A 22,270-nucleotide genomic window follows, 5' to 3' on the forward strand; every position below is an offset into this window, starting at 1 on the left:
GTCCTTGCTGCATAAGGGCTGATGGGATGGAAATGGAATGAACACCTCATGCTGTTGTTGCTCCCGCAACGGTGTGGGATCGCTACGATCTCCCAGGGTCATGACTCTTGCAGGCAGTTGTACCGCTCTGCGGAACGAGTGCGTTGGAGCCAGGATGCAGCCCGCAGGCTGCATGCATTGCATGGGTCGGCAGTCGAAGCCTGTGGAGGGCATTTCATCATAGGCGGTGCCTCTGGCCTCTGAAGGATTGCAAGCTGCTGCTGTGGCCCTCGTTTGGTGGGTTGGAGATGCTGACGGGCTACAATCCCATACGAATCAGCAAGTGAGGTGAACGGCCTGGTGTCTGGAATTGATGGAGGGAATTCATCCTAATCGGATGGCTGCCTCTGCCGGGCCCGCAGTACATATGGACAGACAGAAACAGGACACTGGAAAGGCAAGGCAGGACAGCGCTGTAACGAGCCTCAGGCTGAGATGGGGTCTGCTGCTTCACAAAAGTGAAGGTGTTGGAGGGCACTTTGGGCTTGGTGCCACGCCGGTTCGGCAGACTGGTTACGCAATAATCTGAAACTTGTGGGCCCCTGTTCCAAACATAGCACAGCTCAAGTGTGCAGATGCCAGCAAAAAGGGCTGCAGCGCTGTGTGGATGCTTCCTTCTCTAGCGCCCCGAGTCACTCTCACTTTCAGCGGAGAGGTGGCTGGCAATGCTGACACAGCCTCAAAGCCCGGCACTAATTACTGCATGCCTGCTGCCCGCTGCTCAGACTTCCGTTTGGTTGTGCATGTCCCTGTCACGCCTCCATGTATTCCTCTCGCTGCCACACAATCCCGTCACTGACTGGCCTGGCACCCGCACCCGCACCCACACCCACCCACACATTGAAGGGCCGTGGAGTGACTGTGAGGAGGGCAGTGTATAGTGTACGTATGTACCATGAAGGGTCCTCCTACTGCCAACCACCAGTCAATTTGGCGGCCTGGGCAAAATCAGAAACAAGGCCGGGAAGGCATGTGTTTGAATGCCAGCCAGTTTAAAAGAAATAACCTCCTCGCATCCCCCCCTTTCCTCCCTTGGAACGTGCCTACTCCTTTACTAGATCCATCCCTCGACCTCCGAACCTAGCACTCCCTTCACTCGTTTCCTATAACTCGTCGGTGTCACCTGGCTCCCACGCTTCGACACTCAACAACGCCATCCATCACTGGCCCCGCCGTCCGAAGTGGTGTAGCTCTCAGGCCGGGTTGTGCACAGGCATCCCAACCCGCTAATTCCTAACTCACCACCGCCTGAGGCAAACCTGCAATTACATCTCAACTGATTGAATAACGAAAGGTCAGCTAGTCGGGAGCAATTTGCCTGCTACAGTCCACGGGCCCACGAGCGCTTCGCTCATCGACTTGGCTCACGCTTACGCCTGCTGCAGCATTGGACAAATACCCACGACCCCCAACCACACACACCTCACTTGAACCTTCCGCTGTCACATTTCTCCGCGTCTTGTCCCCTTTCCGTTCCGGTCCCTGAGCAACTCTCCATCCCGCACTAGTCCGATTCGCTCCCACCAGCCCAGCCCCAAGCTCAGCTCGGCCTTTCAAGCGAGATTCGACTGCAAAGAAACGAAGTCGCTCAGATCCCCATTGCCCCATCTCACCTAATTACAATTCCCTTCCCAGTCGGCATCTGCCTACCATCACATCATGGCCTCCAACGACTACTATCACATCAATAAACCGCCCTCCGCAGCCTCTCCCTCGCCTGCTCCCTACTACGGCGACAGCGCATACCACAACAACAACAACATCCCTTCCGCCAGCTCGACACCTGCTCCCCCCTACAGCTCAATACCGCACGCGCCCGCCGCTGCCGCTGCCAGCCAACCCCCACCGCGCGTCAACACTGTATCTCCCTTCGAGAGTGTCTTTGACGACCATGTCTACCCAGTAGACTCTACCCAGGACGGATTTCGGCATAACGGCAACGGCAACCAGACCCCCCAGAGCATGAACAACATGCAACCGCAAAGGATGAACACGATGGACACTGCCTACAGCGGGAGCCCCCATAACATGAACAGCGTGCAACCGCAAAGGATGAACACGATGGACACGGCATACAGTGGCCACGGCCAAGCACCTTACTCTTCACACAACATGCCGCAACCAAACCCATACGGCCAGGATACTGCTTACTACGGCCAGCCACCTATTTCTCCCGAGTCTAGCAGACCGAACGTGGCCGACGACATTCCTTTGCAGAGTCGGCAGCAGCAACCGCCCAAGGACATGGAAATGAACGATAACGACCATGTTTACGACGCACCCCAGGGATCTCGGCGTTCCAAGAGTCGGCGCGACAAGGGCAAGGTCGGCTTTGGTCAGCTGGGCATGTTCGGCTCCGACAGGAAAGGCATTCCATGGGTGGTATACATGTTTACGTTGGTCCAAATCGCCGTCTTCATCGCCGAGATTGTGAAGAATGGTAAGAGATTCTCGCCCAACGCGAATGGGGCCCAAAAGCTAACATGCCCCAGCTCAACTTACGGGTTCTCCCATCATGACCAAGCCCACGTTCAACCCCATGATCGGACCTTCGACCTACGTAATGATCAACATGGGCGCCCGATACGTCGCTTGCATGCACAATGTCGAGGGCATTCAAGACTTGGGTGAGGCCATCACATGGCCCTGCCCGAACTCGACCTCGAACGACGCCAGCAACCCCTCGAACCAGTGTGGCCTGAGTGACTTGTGCGGATTTGGCGGGGTGCCCGAACCTACTTACACAGACATCAACCAGTCGCCGGAGCCGAATCAATGGTTTCGCTTTATTACACCCATCTTCCTGCACGCAGGACTGATCCACATCGGATTCAACCTACTTCTGCAGATGACGATCGGAAAGGAGATGGAGATAGCAATTGGTTCGATCCGCTTCTTCCTGGTCTACGTGAGCGCGGGTATCTTCGGCAACGTCATGGGTGCAAACTACGCCGGCGTTATGGCGGCTTCGACGGGTGCCTCTGGTGCCCTCTTCGGTGTCATCGCTCTAAACCTGCTCGACCTCTTGTACTCCTGGAAAGATAGGCGCAGTCCTGTGAAGGACCTGATGTTCATCCTACTGGATATTGTTATTTCCTTCGTGCTCGGTCTGTTGCCGGGTCTCGACAACTTCGCTCACATTGGCGGTTTCCTGATGGGACTGGCCCTCGGCGTCTGTGTCTTGCACTCTCCCAATTCCTTGAGACGGAGAATGGGAGCCGAAGACCCGTCATATGCGTCCATGCAGCTGAACCCTAACCAAGGCCCGCCTCCATTTTTGAAGAACCCCGTCGGTTTCTTCAAGGGTCGGAAGCCACTGTGGTGGGCTTGGTGGCTGGTCAGAGCCGGCTTTTTGCTGACCGTCATCATCGTCTTCATTGTCCTGCTCAACAACTTTTACATCTACCACAACACTTGCAGCTGGTGCAAGTACCTTAGTTGCATTGTAAGTTGCCCTTTACGCCATTGAAGTGGCGATTTTTGCTAATCAATCAAACAGCCTGTCAACAATTGGTGTGAGCTTGACAATTTCAAGATTAGTCGAAGCTCGTCTTGATGAGAGCATATGATCACGAAATCGGCCGAACGTATGCTCTGAAAGTTTGCATTGGCTTACGTACTTTGATAAGGGGATTCGGGGTTTGCATTGCTCAGCGACGGCGTCCGGTTCAGGATGGGTATTTTATGAAAGAAAGCTGTTCCCCGTTCACTCCAACAAGGACAAATTATCTTCTTCGAACCACACACTGCGCGGGTAGTAGCAGGGTTCGTTCGTTGCCGCTGACCGACTAACGGTCTCGGCACAACCCGTTGCAACGTCCTCAGACATTTTGATGCAGCACTGCCTTGGCTACCCCGCATATCATTCGATGGGCTGAACAACGTTACGTATTCGGAATTCAGCCAGTCCTACTAGGATTTAAATAAACAATGCCCTTTCTCCATGGCAATAATGATTTTCTCCTGCTTGACTCCGCGATTATTATTGTTCCAGGTTGTAACTGTGATGAAGCTTTACAGACGCTCATCATGTGAGAATCCATGTCCAATGGATTATCCAATTACTCTATATAACAAGTGCTTTAAAGGTAAGTATCGCTCTATTTTTCAAATTGAAAAAAGAAAGTGACTTGGGATGATTTCTATTTGCATGGCTTAGCTGAGCGGTCGCAAAACGCCGGCCATTGATGCCTCCAAAATATGTCTGAAGAAGCGTATAACTACCATCTTTCTGCCTCATTCTTACATCCGGATAGTGCTAACTAGCAAGCTATGGTAGTTATCTGCACAAGATAGTGTTGGGCTCACGATCGCTTTTGGATTTAGTCCACGGACAGGAGCTGCTGACGACGGTGCAGTCATAGACGTGCTCTGCAACGAAGGTCTCGACTACGGTGGACATTAATCAATATAGTAATTTGGTTTCGTATTTTCATCTCGCCTGCTCTAGTTTCAATGAAGTTGAAAGCTATGGATGCTACTGAGACCTTGTAGCCGTGGTCATCCAGCCCAAGGGTCTCAATCTCTCTGTTAGCGAATGCAAGCCATGTGCCATTGCTAAAGTTGACATGTCTGGGAAACCTAGTAAGACCGCGTTGAATTCAATGTTACAGGCTGGCATGGTACGCAAGATTTAAATTCATAATCGGGTAAGATAGCTTGACCAACACCGATGTTGGGTTGTGAATGGACAACGCTGCACATCGTCCATGATGATAGCAAACCACTAGAGGAGGATGTGCACGGTGTGGAAATTCCGTCAACGGGAATCTCGCACCTTGGGAGGTACCTTTAGGTATCTGCTTGCGTCTGCGTCGCGTCTCAGCCCGCCGCTCTTAGTCAGCTTCTCGCGCCATAGTACCTACCTAGAGCTTCCATTTAAGATAGTGGGTCTGTCACGTCGTCACGTCAAAGGCGCGTCCTCCGCCGCCCGTGTTTAATGGATTCCCCTCTAAAAGTTCCATCCTGTAACAACAACCCGACAACCTTCACAACCACCTACCTTATTATGAGCTCCTGATCGATACCCTCTGCTCTCTTTCCCCAACATTGCCATACCTATCACCATGGCTACAGTACTCCCCCAAAAGCGGGTGCTCGGGGAAACACCAAGCACCCGCCGCAACATCCCATCGACGCCGTCGTCCCTAAAGAAGCGGAAGGTCGAAGGCTTCTCGTCTTCCCCAGCACACCGCATCGGCCTGCAGAAGAATTCAAAAAACCTCTTGGCCTCCAGTCAACCCAAGAGCGTCTTTGAATCCGAAGTCCTAGAAAAACTGAGCCAGGACATTTCCGAACTCAAGCAAAACAATACCGAAAAAGACCAAGCATGGGAGCGGCCTCCGCTCGTTGATTTCAACCCAGAGAGGGACAATCTCACGTTCCAGCAGATTGAGGCCGAGGAAGGAAGTTTACATGGCGGTCGGGCAACGGTGAAGCTGTTCGGTGTCACCGAGAAGGGCCACTCGGTAATGTTGCACGTCACCGACTTCAAGCATTACCTCTACGTTGCTGCCCCGGTGGCGTTTCGTCCCGAGGATTGCAATGGCTTCAAGGCCTACCTTGAGTCGCAAGTAGCACAGCATCAACCTTGCATTCACTCGATCACTCTTCTCATGAGAGAAAACATCTACGGTTTCCAAGGAAACGTCAAGAACCCTTACCTGAAGATTACGGTTATGGACCCAAAATTCATCAGCAGGGTTCGGTCAACAATTGAGTCGGGCAACGCCAACTGGAAGGGCATGTGGAAGGGTATGGAGGGTGGCATTATGACATTCGACAATATCCAATATGTCCTGCGGTTCATGGTGGATTGCAAGGTGAGTTTCACTGGTCTTGCCTATGTTCGACGAAGCTAACTGGCGTTGTTCAGATTTTTGGAATGTCTTGGGTCGAAGCCCCGGCGAAAGCATATCAACTCCTCCCTCAGTCACAGCGGCAATCGAACTGCCAAATCGAAGCCGAAATCAGCCATCTCGATCTCATAGCTCACAAACCAGTCGGAGAATGGTCCAAGATGGCTCCATTAAGAATCCTGTCATTCGATATCGAGTGCGCCGGACGCAAAGGCATCTTCCCTGAAGCAACGCACGATCCTGTCATTCAAATTGCGAACGTGGTAACACGATACGGAGAAAAGAAACCATTCGTGCGAAATGTGTTCTGCCTGGATACCACGAGCCCCATCGTCGCCACCCAGATCCTTGAGTTCCAAAAGGAGGAGAAGATGCTTAGCGAGTGGCAGAAGTTCCTCATCAAGGTCGACCCCGATATCATCATCGGGTACAACATCGCCAACTTTGATTTCCCTTACCTGCTTGACAGAGCCAGGCACTTGAAGGTTGCAGGATTCGAATACTGGTCCCGCATTCCAAGCATAGCCTCCAGGGCCAAGGAGACCAACTTTTCCAGCAAACAGATGGGCAACCGCGACAGCAAAGCCACCAACACCAACGGACGGCTGCAGCTCGACATGCTGCAACTCGTTCAGCGCGACCATCATCTGCGCAGCTACACGCTAAACTCCGTGTGCTCGCAGTTCTTGGGAGAGCAGAAAGAAGATGTCCATCACACGATGATTACAGAGTTGTTCAATGGAACGCCTGAATCACGCCGCCGACTTGCCCTGTACTGTCTGAAGGACGCTTACCTCCCTCAACGGCTGATGGACAAGCTGTCATGTCTTGAAAATTACACGGAAATGGCCAGAGTCACGGGTATCCCCTTCAACTTCCTCCTGTCCAGGGGTCAACAAGTCAAATTCATCAGTCAGCTTTTCCGTAAAGCCCTCGAGCAAAAGCTTGTCATCCCCAACTTGAGGTCTGAGGGCAGCGACGAACAGTACGAAGGTGCCACAGTCATTGAGCCGACTCGAGGATACTACGACGTGCCCATCGCGACTCTTGATTTCGCTTCTCTGTATCCTAGTATCATGCAGGCTCACAACCTCTGCTATACTACTCTGGTCAACAAGAAGGCCATTGAGAAGTTCCAACTTGTGAAAGACGAGGACTACATCGTCACGCCGAACGGTGACACCTTTGTTACCATCAAGAAACGGAAGGGTCTTCTCGCTCAGATTCTCGAAGAACTGTTGTCGGCAAGAAAGCAGGCGAAGCGCGAGCTCGCTGTGGAAACGGACCCTTTCAAGAAGGCCGTGCTTAATGGTCGACAACTTGCCTTGAAGATCAGTGCAAACTCGGTGTACGGACTCACGGGTGCGACTACGGGTAAATTGCCTTGCCTCGAGATCGCCAGCAGCACAACAAGTTTTGGTCGACAGATGATTATGAAGACCAAGGAGGAGGTGGAGCAGAAGTACTGTATCGCCAACGGATACTCGCATGATGCGCAGGTCATCTACGGCGACACTGATTCCGTCATGGTCAAGTTCGGCACCAAAGATCTTCCCGAGGCGATGAAGCTTGGCGAGGAAGCTGCGAATTACGTGTCTTCAAAATTCGTCAAGCCCATCAAATTAGAGTTCGAAAAGGTGTACTATCCATACCTGCTCATCAACAAGAAGCGGTACGCCGGTTTGTATTGGACCAAGCCGGAAAAGTACGACAAGATGGACACGAAGGGTATTGAAACCGTACGACGAGACAACTGCCTACTTGTGCAGACCGTCATTGAGAAGGTGCTCCGAATGATCCTGATCGACCAAGACGTTCAAGGTGCCCAAGAGTGAGTCTGGCTTCTTTTCCAAGTCGTAAAGATGAATTAACTAACTGTCGTCAGGTACGTCAAGAACACCATCGCGGATCTGTTGCAGAACAAGGTGGACATGTCGAAGCTCGTCATCACAAAGGCGCTTGCCAAAGACGACTACGCGGCCAAACAAGCTCATGTGGAGCTGGCCCAGAGAATGAGGAAGCGCGACGCCGGCTCGGCGCCAGGTCTCGGCGACCGAGTCGCATACGTGATGATCAAGGGCGCGGCCGGTTCCAAGAACTACGAGAATTCTGAGGATCCCATCTACGTGCTCGAGAACAACGTGCCGATCGACACGAAGTACTACCTCGATAACCAACTTGCGAAGCCCCTGGGCAGGATCTTCGAGCCCATACTGGGCGAGACGAAGGCGAACTCGCTTCTGACGGGAGCGCACACGAGAACGATTGCAGTGTCGGCGCCGAGCGTCGGGGGTCTGATGAAGTTCGCAAAGAAGACGCAAACGTGCATGGGATGCAAGAAACCGCTCAGAGGCAAGGAGGAGAGCGACGGGGCTGTATGCTCGGACTGCGGCCCTCGGGTCGGTGAACTGTACAAGAAGACGCTCGACAAGGTGTCAGATCTTGAGGTGCGGTTCGGACGGCTCTGGACGCAATGCCAGCGGTGTCAGGGCAGTATGCACTGCGAAGTGATTTGCAGCAGTAAGGACTGTCCCATCTTCTACATGCGCATGAAGGCGAAGAAGGATTTGGAAGATGCAGGGAAGGAACTGAAGAGGTTCGATTTCGACCAGGCGGCGATCTGGTAGAATGTGTACGGCGGGGGGGTTTCACGACGCTAGGCTTTCCTCTCCATGAGCAGGCCCTGATGAGATTCTGTGAATGCAGGCTCTGGCGGCCAGATGCGGCAGCAGCGGTGGAGAGGTCTACGAACAACTGTCTTTCGGAATAGGCGTTAACGGCGTTTCACTGGGCTCGGGAGGGACGAAACGGGTCCAGACTTTTGGGCAGAAACCAGGAAAAACATGCAACATGACAAAAAGGAGTCACCGTTCATATTCGGGAAGAATCGGAGGGGAAATTGGGGGGGAGGGAGGGGCCGGACGGTTTCCAGTTCGTATGTACTATGATATGGCCATAATACGAGGGGAAGAAGACGAGGTTGCGGCATTATTTTCACTCAAGGAGGGAGAAAGTATAATAAAAATAAATAAAAACAAAAAAAAAAGTGTCCAGTTTCCAAGGACAAGTTCCGTTGTGGGAATCGCGGGCCATCGCGGATCAGACGAGGAGTTCTGGTTGTGTACTATGTGTGAGTGTGCGTGTGTGTGTGTGTGTGTATGCGAATTGACTAAGACGCTAAAGAAGCGGCGCTGTGGTTCGCCCGTGGAGCTGGTTGCTGCAGGATCTCATCTCACCCGAAGGGGGGATGGGGCGCCGCCGGCAGCGCGAGAGCGGGTTTGACAGCCAGCCGCCGCCGCCTTATTTCCCAGATGCTGCTGCTGTTGCTGGATCGGCATTGGTGGCGGTAGCTGCACGTCGTTGTCGTCGCCGCCGCCGCCGGGGTTGTATTTCTCCACGCGGGTCTCTTTTTACCCTTTCCCTCCTCTTTTTTTTTTTTTTTTTCCCCCTCTTCCATTTTTGTCCTGGCTCGCGGGGGTTTCTTGGTTCAATCTTAGGTTATCAATCTCCCTACCGTGTTACGCCGAGGTGGTTTCCGACTGTGTCTAACCCGCCACCCTCGGAGAGGTGCGGGTCGGGGGTTTGCAGGCAACCAACACGTTTTTGGGGAATGAACAACAGGAGTCTTCAACGAGGCATAGAGAGAGAGAGAGAGCCCTCTCTTGCAACGGTTTCGATATAAGCAATCTGCACGGCCGATAAGCTCCTACAGCAAGCAGACAGGCAGCTAGCATCTATCGCATGCCGTGGTAGCCAATGCCGTCTCTTTCATTATTCACAAGACGATGCTATTACGTACGTGCCGAGCGTTTTGGGGGAGTTGAGAGTCCAAGTTGGCTTGCCAGAGCGGAGTCCTTCAACTGTTGCGGTCCCCCGGCCCCTTTTTCTCTGCAACGAAAGACGTTGACGTCTGTCTTGTGGTCTAGTGTGGGTTGGGGTTTGCTTTGTGTTCTTGGTTACTCGGCACAGTCTAAGCGACCCAAGACACAGTACGCGGTAAAAAGACTAAGCAACTCAATTCCGAGCTGGGAGGGGCCCCCCCGGCGTCCACTGAAACGATGCAAGATGGCCCGGAGAACCACCGGAGGAATTAAACCTCTCCAGGCGCGCCAGAATTCACGGGTTGCCCGACAACCACTCACACGCGCTCACCAGCGGGTTCGGGAGTCGGGAGTTTAGAGGCGAGGGGCAGCAAGGGAGGGGCGAAGTCGGCGGGGTCGCGAGGGAGAGGTGGGAAGGCTGGCTGCCGTCGCATTCTGTCGGGTTGCGTCGCACTTGGACTCGTCTGCCCAGCGTGCGTCGTCAATTGTCGCCCAACCCAACCAACCCTTTCTGTCTCTCTCTCTCTCCCTCTTTCTCTCCGCCTTGCTGCTCTTCACTTCCGATCGCGGAAGCGCGACTCGGACGCCGAAAAACGGCGCTGTCCTCCAATCTACGCTGTCTCAACCATACTAGTCTCCCGGCTCACCTTCTGCCCAGTCGCGTCGGGGCGCACCAGACCTTACGAGTTGTAATGATCAATCGACATGTGTCTAGCCTGTCGCAAGTCGGCCTACCCGCTCTCGATTTCTTATCAGACCTCCAACTGGCATATGGAGAAGCCATGCAAGACATGACACCGCAACGTCATGGACAGGCGGTGCAGGACCTGTCCCAGAGCGCAATTTCGCACCGCCATCTGCGCGCCGCATTGTCGATCGAGTGGCATTTGCTTCTAGCTTCGCAGAGCTAGAACGCATGTGAATTCTGTATCTTGATTGCGGCGACCAATGACAGGCCGCTGATAAAAAGCCGAGATACGGGCTCTTTTGGCTTGAGACATGGGAGCTATTGCAGCCCGGCTCCTGCTTCAGTGACACGCCAAAACATGCAGGGAGGTTTACAAGCAACACTGAGATCTGACGGGGGTGTTGAGTGCACCTCGAGCGAGAAGGCCAAGAAGGCGCGCGGCGAGACAGAATCCGCACATGCGGAAGCATGTGCTAGCGGGACCTCAAAGGGGCAAGAGTCCCAGAATCGCCGCATGGCATGCAATTGTTGGACGAGGTCCCCCAGGTTCTGGCCTGTATGGGACGCGCTCGCCGGCCTATGATGACGGGGTCGATGGAGGCATTTCAGGCATGATTTCCTCTCCCGAATAAGCAGACCCTTGACCAAGTCCGGGCCACCCCTGGCCCCTGCTGGCTCCTGGTTCCGCCCCAGCATGGCCAGCTCGGGTCGCCGCCTCCGGAATCGCACCGCTCGCGCGGCTGGGGCAGCCTTTGTCCTTTGTGATGGATGTGAATAATTCACACTCGCCGAGCAAATCAGAAGGCTGCAAGAAGGGACCGACCCCCGGCCAAATAGCGTGGAAACCCGGGCCCGGTCCCGGCACTCTGTACAGCCAGACTCCGCTGAGTCTTTTTTACGTCAACCGCGTGGGTTTCGCCCGATGAATTTTGTGATGGACAAGACAAATCGTCGGTCTGGCGCCGAATGAACGCGCATCAAGATAAGATGAGGGAGGAGGCGTTTCTCCTTCGCGCCCCCCACGGCTGACCCGGCCATGTCTTGCTCGCGCGCTAGTCCCTGGTATCCGCCTGCATCTGCATTCACCACCAAGGGCTTCCCGGAGCTTTGGACGAGTAGACAACCGGTGGGGGAAGGGGGGGCGACAAGTCACTTCTCCGTTGGCGACTTGTGAGCTCTTACTCGATTCGATTTGGCCGTGTTTTTGATCGACGGGTTCCCCAGACGTGTATATATTCTTGCGGGCGCACCTCCCTTCTCAATCCCATTGTCCTGGAACCTCATCAGCTTCTCTCTGCCAACACCGAACTCAAAACACACCTCTCGGAGACATCGAGCCAACCTCAAATCGCCACACATACACGCACATCCTCCAATCAACCGCCAAAATGTCTAACCTCCCCACCGAGCCCGAGTTCGAGCAGGCCTACAACGGTATGTCGCCCCGATAAGGCCCGCCTGCGTACGCCGCGTAAGAGGCTAACGATAATTATAGAGCTGGTCAGCACCCTCGAGAACAGCTCTCTCTTCACCCAGTACCCCGAGTACAAGACCGCCCTTGAGGTCGTTTCCATCCCCGAGCGTGTCATCCAGTTCCGTGTCGTCTGGGAGGATGACCAGGGCAAGCTTCAGGTCAACCGGGGCTACAGAGTCCAGTTCAACTCGGCCCTTGGCCCCTACAAGGGCGGCCTGAGATTCCACCCTACCGTCAACCTGTCGGTCCTTAAGTTCCTCGGTTTCGAGCAGATCTTCAAGAACGCCTTGACTGGCCGTAAGTCACCTAGACGGACTCGAGGAAAAAAGCAAGAGCGCTTTGCTAACCCATTTGATAGTCAACATGGGAGGTGGCAAGGGTGGTTCCGACTTCGACCCCAAGGGCAAGAGCGACGCTGAGATCCGTCGCTTCTGCGTCTCTTTCATGCGCCAGCTGAGCAAGCACATCGGCGCCGATACCGATGTCCCCGCCGGCGACATTGGTGTCTCTGGCCGCGAGATCGGCTGGCTGTTCGGCACCTACCGCCAGGAGCGCAACAAGTTCGAGGGTGTTCTCACCGGCAAGGGCTTGACCTGGGGTGGTAGCTTGATCCGTCCTGGTGAGCATTGTTCTCCTTGGAGAAAAGATGGAGCAGACAGCTAATAATCATTGCAGAGGCTACCGGTTACGGTGTTGTTTACTACGTTGAGCAGATGCTCAAGTACGCCGGCAAGGGCACCTTCGCCGGCAAGAGAGTTGCTATTTCTGGATCCGGCAACGTCGCACAGTACGCTGCGCTTAAGTGCATCGAGCTCGGCGCCACCGTCGTCTCCCTGTCCGACTCCCAGGGCTGCCTTGTCGCCGAGGGTGATGCTGCCTTCACCCCCGAGCAGGTTGAGTCTATTGCCGACCTCAAGGTCCAGCGCAAGTCTCTCACCGAGTTCGACCACAAGGGCTCTTTCATGTACATCAAGGGTGCCCGCCCCTGGACCCACGTCGGCAAGGTCGACATTGCTCTGCCTTCTGCCACCCAGAACGAGGTTTCCAAGGAGGAGGCTGAGGCTCTGATTGCCGCCGGCGTCATTGCCATCGCTGAGGGCTCCAACATGGGCTGCACCCAGGAGGCCATCGACGTTTTCGAGGCTCACCGCAAGGAGAAGGGTGCCGAGGCCGTCTGGTATGCTCCCGGAAAGGCCGCCAACTGCGGTGGTGTCGCCGTTTCTGGTCTCGAGATGGCCCAGAACAGCCAGCGCCTGAGCTGGACCCGCGAGGAGGTTGACCAGAAGCTCAAGGACATCATGACTGCTGCCTTCTTCAACGGCCTCAACACTGCCAAGGAGTACGTCAAGGGCGGCGAGACCGAGCTGCCCAGCTTGGTCGCTGGCAGCAACATCGCTGGCTTCGTCAAGGTTGCTCGCGCCATGCACGACCAGGGTGACTGGTGGAACTAAGCGTGTGCGGGATGAGTACGAGAATAGGGTACGAGTTGCCGTAGCCGCGTCTCAAGACGGTGGGCAGACGGTGTCATGACTTTGGGATTTCTCGGTTTAACGTCAAAATTGTATTTCGGAGCTGGCGTTGGAGGCAGGGATACCTGAGTTAGTTCAATACCAAGCATTGTGTTTCCTAGTATGCCGCCTTTTTTGAGTGATGACAGGCTGTCGAGCGTTGGCTGTGTCTCGGAAGTGATTGCTTATTAGGCGCCCTCTCCAAATGCCGAAGGAAGGAGTCGAAAGGAGCCGGATCCCACGACAAGCGCCACGCTCGTAGGAATGACGCGAAACTGGAGTGGGTGTGGGGAGAAGGTGCTGATGTGGATGATGTTGCGTTCATTGTTGGCTGGACAAAACCACGGTCAAGCACACGATTGAGCCAAGTCTTATTCGATCTGCTACTAAATCGCTCCAGCCTGCCTACTTCAGTTTTGTGAGATTAATTGCGCTCAGTTATAAATTGCCACTACCATCATTGCTGGAGTCCGGCGATGTGACTTGACTGCGATGTTGGGTTGGACATGATAGCCCAGCCACGGTTGTCAGCTCCATAAGCAGAGGCGTTTCGGCTGTATGCCGTGCCCCCTCGAGCAAAGGGATTGAAGCCCGATGCGACGATCACGAAAACAGGCACATTATACAAAACATGAGGGCCGAGTAACAAGGCCCGACTTGCTGCAAGTCTATGGATCGATGCGACGAAGACGATGCCGGCAGCCGTGGAGCAACCACTTCGGGTTGAATGTGGCAGTGCAAAATCCGCATCGCTTGTGGCTCATGCTGACACTCTACATATCAGTGGGCGGGGATCCGATTGTCAATCCCAGGACGACTTCGGTAGGGATTCCTACCGCTATCCCTGGAACACGCATGTGACACCGACGAGACGAGGGTTGTGCTGCAGGCGCCGGCCCCGCATCGCAGAGCTGACACCGGCCAAACAGAGGTCTACATGTGCCAGCAGTTATCGTCGATGGTCTCCCATATTGCCCGGAGGGGTTTGGTGCGAGGGCTGACTGGGCAGAGGAGAATCCGGGGATTTCATGTGCTCGTGGAACGACTCGACGATAACGCTGATTTGATTGCCGGGCAGATTCAAGGCGACACAACATGCCAATGATGTTTTATTTAAACTTCATGTTATTAATATCGCGTCCGTTCAAGGCGCATGGATTGCCGCCCCCAAATCTTCGGTGTAAGTCGATCACAACGCATGGGCCAGAGGCTGGTGGGATGACCCCTGCAGAAGCGGCCGTCTGAAGTAGCGAGTCTGCTTCTGAGCAGCTGGCACTTCAGCCCTATCCGGGGACTCGACAGGTTGATTCATGATCGGACAAGCGACATTGGCCAGGGACGGTGTATGAAGTGGTGCAAGGTGGCTCTGGTGCGCAGTGAGGAACGCACGATTGCTGACGGTTGGTTCCAGGGTATCTGCTTGATCTACCAATGATGACGGCGAAACGAAATGTGACAAGAGAGGGCTGGAGATGACCGAGACGAATGATGTAACTTGACCGGGGACCCGGATGTAAGATGCAAGATGCATAGCTCAGCCCAACGGTTGCCTTGGGGCGATGAATGTCTGTCCTAGTTGGAAAAGCTACCTTGCATGGAACTTGGGAAGGCACCGACGAGATATCGGTGGGGGCCCGCCCATTGGGGAGAGCAGTAGCGGATGGCGCAGTGCAGCGTTTACGCCGGGAGGCCGGACTAGTCTCCACCGCGGGTCCCTTGCCGCGCGCGCCCGCAGCGCTGGGGGCACTGCTGTTTGAACGGGAAATCCACATGGTGAGGGACATGGATCGGGACACAGTCAGACGGACAGCGAGGGGGAATGCACAAGGCAAGCTAGCTTTGATGTTGAGTAGACCACCTATTGTTGTCTTTCCTTCCAGCCAGTATTCACTTAATTTACATCCTCGGTGCTCTATGCAGTTGGAAACCACATCCCTCACTCAACTCCACCTCCCCCCGAATCGCATATTCGCGACGCTTTGCGGGTTGTGCAGAGGTCATCATCCCCTCTTCCCGTAATGACGGGATATTCCCGGTGCCAGCCCTATCTTGTCGTTCTAGTCCTCGATCCAATAGACCCAGAACCGAGGCAAAAGCCACCATGTTTCATAGCATTGTATCTACCGTGCCTTCCGGATCAATGTCGGCGACGCGCGAATGCGCAGTTTGTAGGTTTTGACTTGTAGCGTAGTATCTGTACTTCGCCTCGGTCGATGCCTCGTGCCAGTATGTATTCTCTCACTGGACGCACTAGCCGAGTCCCCCAATCGTTTGTCTCGGCCGCCATGTGGAATTGGCACGGAAGGGGCGTCTCTGCTTTATTTTCTGCCTTGCGGGGACGCCTATCCTTCCCTTTGGCTCGTCGTTGTTGTCAGATGCACAAAGGGAGAACGACCGTCCGTGGTTTGCGGCTCCGGCCTGCTCTACAACGGTTGCGGCTGTCTTGCCCCTTGGCTTGCGGGCATCTGTGCCCGGGGTTTCGTTGTCGATTGTGGCTGCCTGGGGTCAGTCAGGGTGGTGATTAATGTATTATACTGCATTCTCCCTGGCTGATTTCGTCGACAACACAAGGATGCTTCAGGCATCCTCATACTCGGAACGATCCACATTTACACTGACAAGAGATATGGGGAAGGAAATACATTGTGCACGGGCCAGTCGCTGGTACCGCAAGCCGGCCTTGTACCATAACATGTATTCCGTACCGTCTCCGTCTCCATGGGGGGGGTTTGGCCTTGGGGGGCTGCCAGTGGCAGATAACCGGGTCGCAAGGGCCACATCCAAACGGGCAACCGCTCCGTTGGGTGGAGACGACGTACTGGCCGGCCTGGGAAACCCCGAAGGGGAAACAAGTTTCAAGTCATTTCATTGGTCCATTTCCGCGCAGGCAGACAGAACAGAACTATAATGATCGAGCCAAGAGCATGTCGCTACCGGCCACTCTGAAGCTCCACCTACTTTTCTTTCTTTTTCACTGCTCGCGGCTTTCAGCCCCAACACCACCCGCCAATGGCACCATTGGCCTGGGATGAGGCAGCATTTTCTTTTGATCCTGACTGGCTCGGCCTGGCCAATGGACACATGCAGTCTTGGTTATTGGTGTCTTTTTTGGTCTTTACCATTGACTGACTGATTGATTAATTGCACGGGTACAAGGCCAGCCTACGCTACTCTCTTTTTCGGCAACACCTTCTGCACACCTGCACCTCTGCAACCTCCATCCTGTAGTCTCAACTGGCGCAACCACCCACTCACACCTCGAGAAACATGGCGCTGAACCCTCAGTCTCACTCATACTCCACGCCACCGCTCCCCCGGCTTCAGAACCTCATCCTATGCCTCTACTGCGGCCCCGGGGACTGCCCTCCCCCCTTTCCCTCGACCCATCACCCACTGCCTCGGCCCCGTCTCCTGGAATCAGCTCCAGCCAGCCTCGTCAGTGCCCGTCACCTTGACTAAAGTGATATCCAGTACGCATTCAGACGCGTAGCGGTGCGCTCAAGACAGGAGGCACCCGTGCCCTCAGACCATCGCCAGCCCAGGCTTGCCTTAAGTTGCATGCCAGGAGTCGAGTGGAAAGTGATTTCGCTGTAACCTCCCAGTGCTCGCCTTGTTGGTTCGTATTGTGTTTTGCGCATCGTCTCCTCCGTACTTGCATGGCATGACGGATCCGGCATCGTTCTTTCGTTGACATGTCGAATTCGCAACCCACCACCCACTGCATCCCACACCCATGTCCCTGCAAGCAAGGGTGCTCCCAGTACCCCGGTCGCCCAAGCTGATGTTCCCTCCCCGGCCTGGTGTGGGCTCTCTATCCATCTACGCAGGGGCGCACTTGCTAGTGTAGGATTTTCTTACCAGGAATAGTTCGCGGCGCCCATCATCTTGTTGCTTTTTAGCCCGTCGTGAACCCTGAACGAGATATTATTACATCTCCTTCGAGGGCCCTCCGTCTCTCATCTTGCCCTCAACATCCGCATCCGTCGTCCTGGTTCACAAACGCCCATATACTGCTCTATTCTCTTGCTATATAGATTCTTGTGAACCCTACCCATCTTCAGTCCATAACCCATAAGCACTATCAACCCCATATCTCTAACCAGCTACTGCGTAACCAACGACCGGCTTTACACATCATTCCATTACCCAACCAGCCTCGCGTCTGCAGAAGTTGGAATACACATCCCTCCGCCAATACCCAGTCTGTTTAATAGTGCCGCTGCTGTTAGTGTTGACCGCACCGCACCAATGGCCCCAATGGCAACCACCGATAATACAATCAACGGCGTTGAGCCTTCCCCGAGCAATATCAATGTTGCCAAGGCCAACGGATATCACATGAACGCCGAAAGCGCACCAGTCAACGGCCTCAACGGCTCATCTCCTAGGAATAACTCCTTCTCGCCTACCTCCACAGATTCTCGCCCACAAACATCATCATCTCGTTCGTATAGAGAGGAGCCTCCATCCAACGGTATCAGATACAGCAAGTCTCACAGAATTCCAACATTTGGTATCCACGAGGAAGACAATGCTCCTAGGTCAAGGAGTTATGCCAATATCCGCACATATGCCGACGATACCCCCAGACAATATCCTCGCATATCGAAGCCTGTAGAGTTAATGCGCAGCAGCTATGACTGTGTTGTCATCGGCTCTGGTTATGGCGGCGCCGTTGCCGCCTCCCGCTTAGCCCGCTGCAATGATGCCAACGGGAAGCGCCAGTCTGTCTGTGTCCTGGAGCGAGGACAGGAAAAATGGCCTGGCGAATACCCCACCGGTGTTCTCGATGCCTTCGACGAGGTTCATGTTTCTGGCGAGTTTGCCCCCGGGTGGCTTCCGAGTACCACTGTTGAGAGGGGTGACCCGACTGGCATGTATCATTTGATATTTGGAAAGGGGCTGAACGCTATTGTGGGCAACGGTACGCACTCCTTCTGTGGGAATCGTCACACCCGGAATACTTTTCGCTGACTTGCAGCAGGCCTGGGTGGGACCAGTTTAATAAACGCCAATGTCTTCCTTGAAGCGGACAAAGCCACGTTGTCTATGCCCATTTGGCCTAAAGCCATCAGGGAAGACCCTGAGTCTTTGAAGAAATGTGAGTTAAACTCTTCTGCCGAGCCAAGTGAACTAGTTTCAGTTGGGGATACTAACGGGCATCAATGTAGTCTATCAAAGAGCCAAGGATGTCCTCGAACCCACAGAATACCCAGACGACTGGCCTGAACTCCCCAAGGTGAAGGTATTGAAGAAGCAGGCTGCCGCTCTTGGTCTTTCAAGCAAGTTCAAGATGGTTCCCCAAACGACTAGATTCCGCAACGGTCCGAACAGCACTGGCGTGGAGATGAGCCCCTCGGCCCTGACTGGCCAAGACTGCACCGGCGTCAACGATGGCTCCAAGACGACTACCTTGGTGACCTATCTTGCTGATGCTTGGAACTGGGGTGCTGAGATGTTCTGCGAGTGCGAGGTCCGATACATTAAGAAGGCCGATCCGCGTATTGGTGGCTACATCATCTTCTTCGCCTGGCACGGCCGCAACAGGGGGCATTTCAAAGCCAACCTCCACGGAGACTTGATGTGGGTTCATGCCAAAGAATGCGTCTTCTTGGGCGCTGGTGCTATTGGCAGCACGGAGATTCTTCTCCGAAGTAAGGAGATGGGCTTGTCCATGAGTTCTCGCGTCGGCGAGAATATGAGCGGCAATGGTGATATGCTGGGCTTCGGGTAATTATAACCCCTTGTTCTAACATTCCCTCTGGACTAACACCTGAATCAGATACAACCTGGACGAAGAGGCAAATGCCATTGGAAAGCCTTTCCCGAATCCTTATAACCCTATCGGCCCTACGATCAACGCAGTCATAGACGACCGAGAGGGTCATGAGAACCCTCTCGATGGATACGTGATCCAAGAGGGCGCCATCCCCCGGTCCTTGACGCCATTCCTTCAAACATTACTGGAGATGATGCCTGGCAGCGTCGAGTGCACCGGAGAATCATTTCAGGAGAAGGTCCGCTCTGCATTTGCCAGATATTCAAGCCATCTCTTCGGCGCTTATCGCCAGGGCGGATCCATGGACAACACGCAGGTCTACCTTGTCATGTCGCACGATAGCAGTCAGGCAATGCTCACCCTCAAGGACGACAAACCTGTTCTAGAGTTCCTCGGCGTCGGTCGCAGTGATCATGTCCGAAAGCTGAACGACTTGTTGGCCAAAGCAACGCAGGCTGTCGGCGGAACTTTTGTCAACAACCCTTTCCATGCCTTGATGGGAGGCCAGCAAGTGACCGTTCATCCCATTGGGTAAGTTCAACTAGTTTCTCGTCGGCTGCTTTTCTGACAACGTATACAGTGGTGCATGCATGGCTCGGGACGATACTGGCGCCACCGGTGTTACGAACGATGTCGGCGAGGTCTTCACAGGGGATGAAGATGAAACCCATCCCGGCTTGATTGTGACTGATGCTTCCGTCATCCCTGGGGCCATAGGCGTCAACCCGTTTGCCACCATCACCGCCCTCGCCGAGCGTTCTGTCGATGCATACATCCACAAGAAAGACCTCATGATCCACCCTGACAAGAATGGTATTCTTGATCTTTTCGGGGAGCCCAGGTTTGCGCCCAAAGAGACACACGAAACGGGAGAGCTTGATTATGAGGGTCGGAAGATCCACGAGGCGAGGTCGTTGATCCACCAAGCCACCAGGTCCAAGGCTGGAGGATTCGGCTTCACCGAGGTCATGTCAGGGTTTGTCCACCGCGATGACGGGCTAGTGACCGACAAACGGGCCACTTATGAGCTGGCCTATCGAACTGCCAAGAGCCTTTGCGAGAGCGCCAGATTCTTCCTCAGTGTTCAGGCCTTCAACACCAAGTCTATGGTCAAGGCACCAGACCACTCAGCAATGCTAACGGGTACTTTCGTCTGCCCCACCATCCGCGGATCCCCGTTCATGGTCCAGCGAGGAGACTTCAACTTGTTCATTCTCGACCAGAAGGCGCCGGGGACCCGGAACATGACCTACGACTTTGACCTACGCGGCGTCCACGGAGAGAAGTACCACTTCCATGGGTACAAGGTCGTCGATTCCTCTGTTGCATTGGCCCCTTTCCAGTTTTGGAAGGCCACCAGCACCCTCTACGTCACCATTTCCGAGCCCGGTCGAGATTTGGAGGCTATCCAGGACTGCGACGAGCCATGGCGTCTTGGAAAGGTCATCGCCAAGGGCATCATGCACATCCAGCCCGCCGACTTCGTTTCTCAGATCATGACCATGACCCCGACCGGGAGCAGTCTAATCAGGAAGGTCTACAGCGCGGCGAGCTTCCTCACCTACTTCACTCGCAAGTCGCTGTCTCTCTTCCTGGCGCCCTTCACTCCTCTACAATATCCCAGCGTCACTTACAATGGCTACGTCAATGATACCCCCCCGACGGCCTCCTTCGTCATTGTCGCGCGAGACGGTGTCAAGACGCGGATGCACATGTGGGAGCCGACTAACCCGGGAATTGAGCCCAAGAACCTCTTTATGATTCCGGGTGCCGCAGTGGACCATCAGATCTACGCCCTGCCAACGATCAAGTACAACGCAGTCAATTACTTCACCCGTGCCGGCTACCGCGTCTTCATCGCCGTTCACCGCATCGGCCAGTTGATGGTCGCCCAGAACAACTGGACCACCTACGACGCTCGACTGGACCTCCAGGCCTGTCTGGAGTACATCCGCGAGAACTACGCCGAGGAAAACTCCAGTGACAACAAGGTATACTGCATTTCTCACTGTATGGGCAGCGTCGCCTTCTCCTGCGGTCTCCTTGACGGCACCATCCCCGGAAACTGGGTCCACGGCATCACCTGCAGTCAGGTTTTCATGAACCCCATCTGGACCACCCTCAACATGGCCAAGGTCCTGGCCGGACCCATACCTCTTGACAAGATGTACAAGATGGTTCTGGGTAACTGGTTCTCCTGCAGCACGGCAAAGGACGACAGCATCCTCCAGCGGGCTCTTAACGAGGTTTTGCGGCTGTACCCCGAGGAGAGGAAGGAGATTTGCAACAATGCCAGCTGCCACCGTTGCACACTCGTCTTCGGCCGGTGCTGGAATCACAACAATCTCAACGAGGCGACACACAGGCAGATCGACCGCTTTTTCGGCGGCGTCAACATGACACAACTGCACCTTCTCATGAAGCAAGGGTTCGAGGGCCACGTCATGACCAATGGCCCGCTGTTCCAGCCGCTCACGACGCAGCAGAACATCCGCCGGCTGAAGGGAATCCCCATTATGCTTTTCGTGGGAAGAGACAACGCCGTGCTAACCCCCGAGGCGACGGAGAGAACTTACGAGATTTTGTGCGACACTTTCGGGTCCCACAGCACAGAGGACCAGGGCGGGCTTCAGTACCGCCGTCGCGTCGTTCCCGGCTACGGGCACTTGGACTGCTGGATGGGACGCAACGCGTGGAAGGACGTGTACCCCTTTGTCAGGGAGGAGGTTGACCGCGTGGTGCGCGGACAGGAGTACCAGTTCGTCGACCCAGATGACAAGTTCTCCCGGATGGTGGATAGCGGCGAGCTGCTCTACTAGGCGTGGACAACTCTCCGGTGTGTAAGATTTGGACTTTTGGGATTAGTGGTCTGGGGTGGTGGAGGAGTTTCCTGTGCAGGGGCGGAAATTATATCGACAACCCCCCCCCCCCCCCCGTTTTCATTCTTTTGAATTGTATCAAGAGCGCGCGTGTCTTACGGAAAGAGTCGATGGGGAGACGGAACCCCGGTCAGGTCAAAGATGTAAAGGCTAGGTGGCTAGGCGGGATGGGTGTCACTACTCGTTTTCCCGCCAAAGATGGAGTTTTGGGCGAAGGGATTCCT

The 22,270-nt window shown here is 54.6% G+C and overlaps 4 protein-coding genes across 4 annotated transcripts; all 4 read left to right on the plus strand.

Annotated features, from left to right (window-relative positions):
- Positions 1–1,698: 1,698 nt before the first annotated feature.
- EsH8_III_000889 (rhomboid family protein) lies at positions 1,699–3,595 on the plus strand (the record flags this gene model as incomplete). Its single annotated transcript, XM_083262614.1, has 3 exons — positions 1,699–2,479; positions 2,532–3,484; positions 3,539–3,595. 3 exons carry the CDS (start codon positions 1,699–1,701, stop codon positions 3,593–3,595), a joined length of 1,791 nt encoding a protein of 596 aa, XP_083123101.1.
- A 1,510-nt stretch (positions 3,596–5,105) lies between these two features.
- On the plus strand, positions 5,106–8,524 carry EsH8_III_000890 (DNA-directed DNA polymerase delta POL3; the record flags this gene model as incomplete). Its single annotated transcript, XM_083262615.1, has 3 exons — positions 5,106–5,861; positions 5,915–7,728; positions 7,783–8,524. 3 exons carry the CDS (start codon positions 5,106–5,108, stop codon positions 8,522–8,524), a joined length of 3,312 nt encoding a protein of 1,103 aa, XP_083123102.1.
- A 3,270-nt stretch (positions 8,525–11,794) lies between these two features.
- EsH8_III_000891 (Glutamate/Leucine/Phenylalanine/Valine dehydrogenase-domain-containing protein) lies at positions 11,795–13,331 on the plus strand (the record flags this gene model as incomplete). Its single annotated transcript, XM_083262616.1, has 4 exons — positions 11,795–11,840; positions 11,902–12,177; positions 12,239–12,499; positions 12,556–13,331. 4 exons carry the CDS (start codon positions 11,795–11,797, stop codon positions 13,329–13,331), a joined length of 1,359 nt encoding a protein of 452 aa, XP_083123103.1.
- A 4,314-nt stretch (positions 13,332–17,645) lies between these two features.
- EsH8_III_000892 (uncharacterized protein) lies at positions 17,646–21,986 on the plus strand (the record flags this gene model as incomplete). Its single annotated transcript, XM_083262617.1, has 5 exons — positions 17,646–18,312; positions 18,373–18,489; positions 18,560–19,118; positions 19,171–19,698; positions 19,748–21,986. 5 exons carry the CDS (start codon positions 17,646–17,648, stop codon positions 21,984–21,986), a joined length of 4,110 nt encoding a protein of 1,369 aa, XP_083123104.1.
- Between the last annotated feature and the right edge of the window lie 284 nt (positions 21,987–22,270).

The sequence above is a fragment of the Colletotrichum jinshuiense genome, chromosome 3, assembly GCF_051148585.1.
Source record: "Colletotrichum jinshuiense chromosome 3, complete sequence".
Taxonomy (NCBI): domain Eukaryota; kingdom Fungi; phylum Ascomycota; class Sordariomycetes; order Glomerellales; family Glomerellaceae; genus Colletotrichum; species Colletotrichum jinshuiense.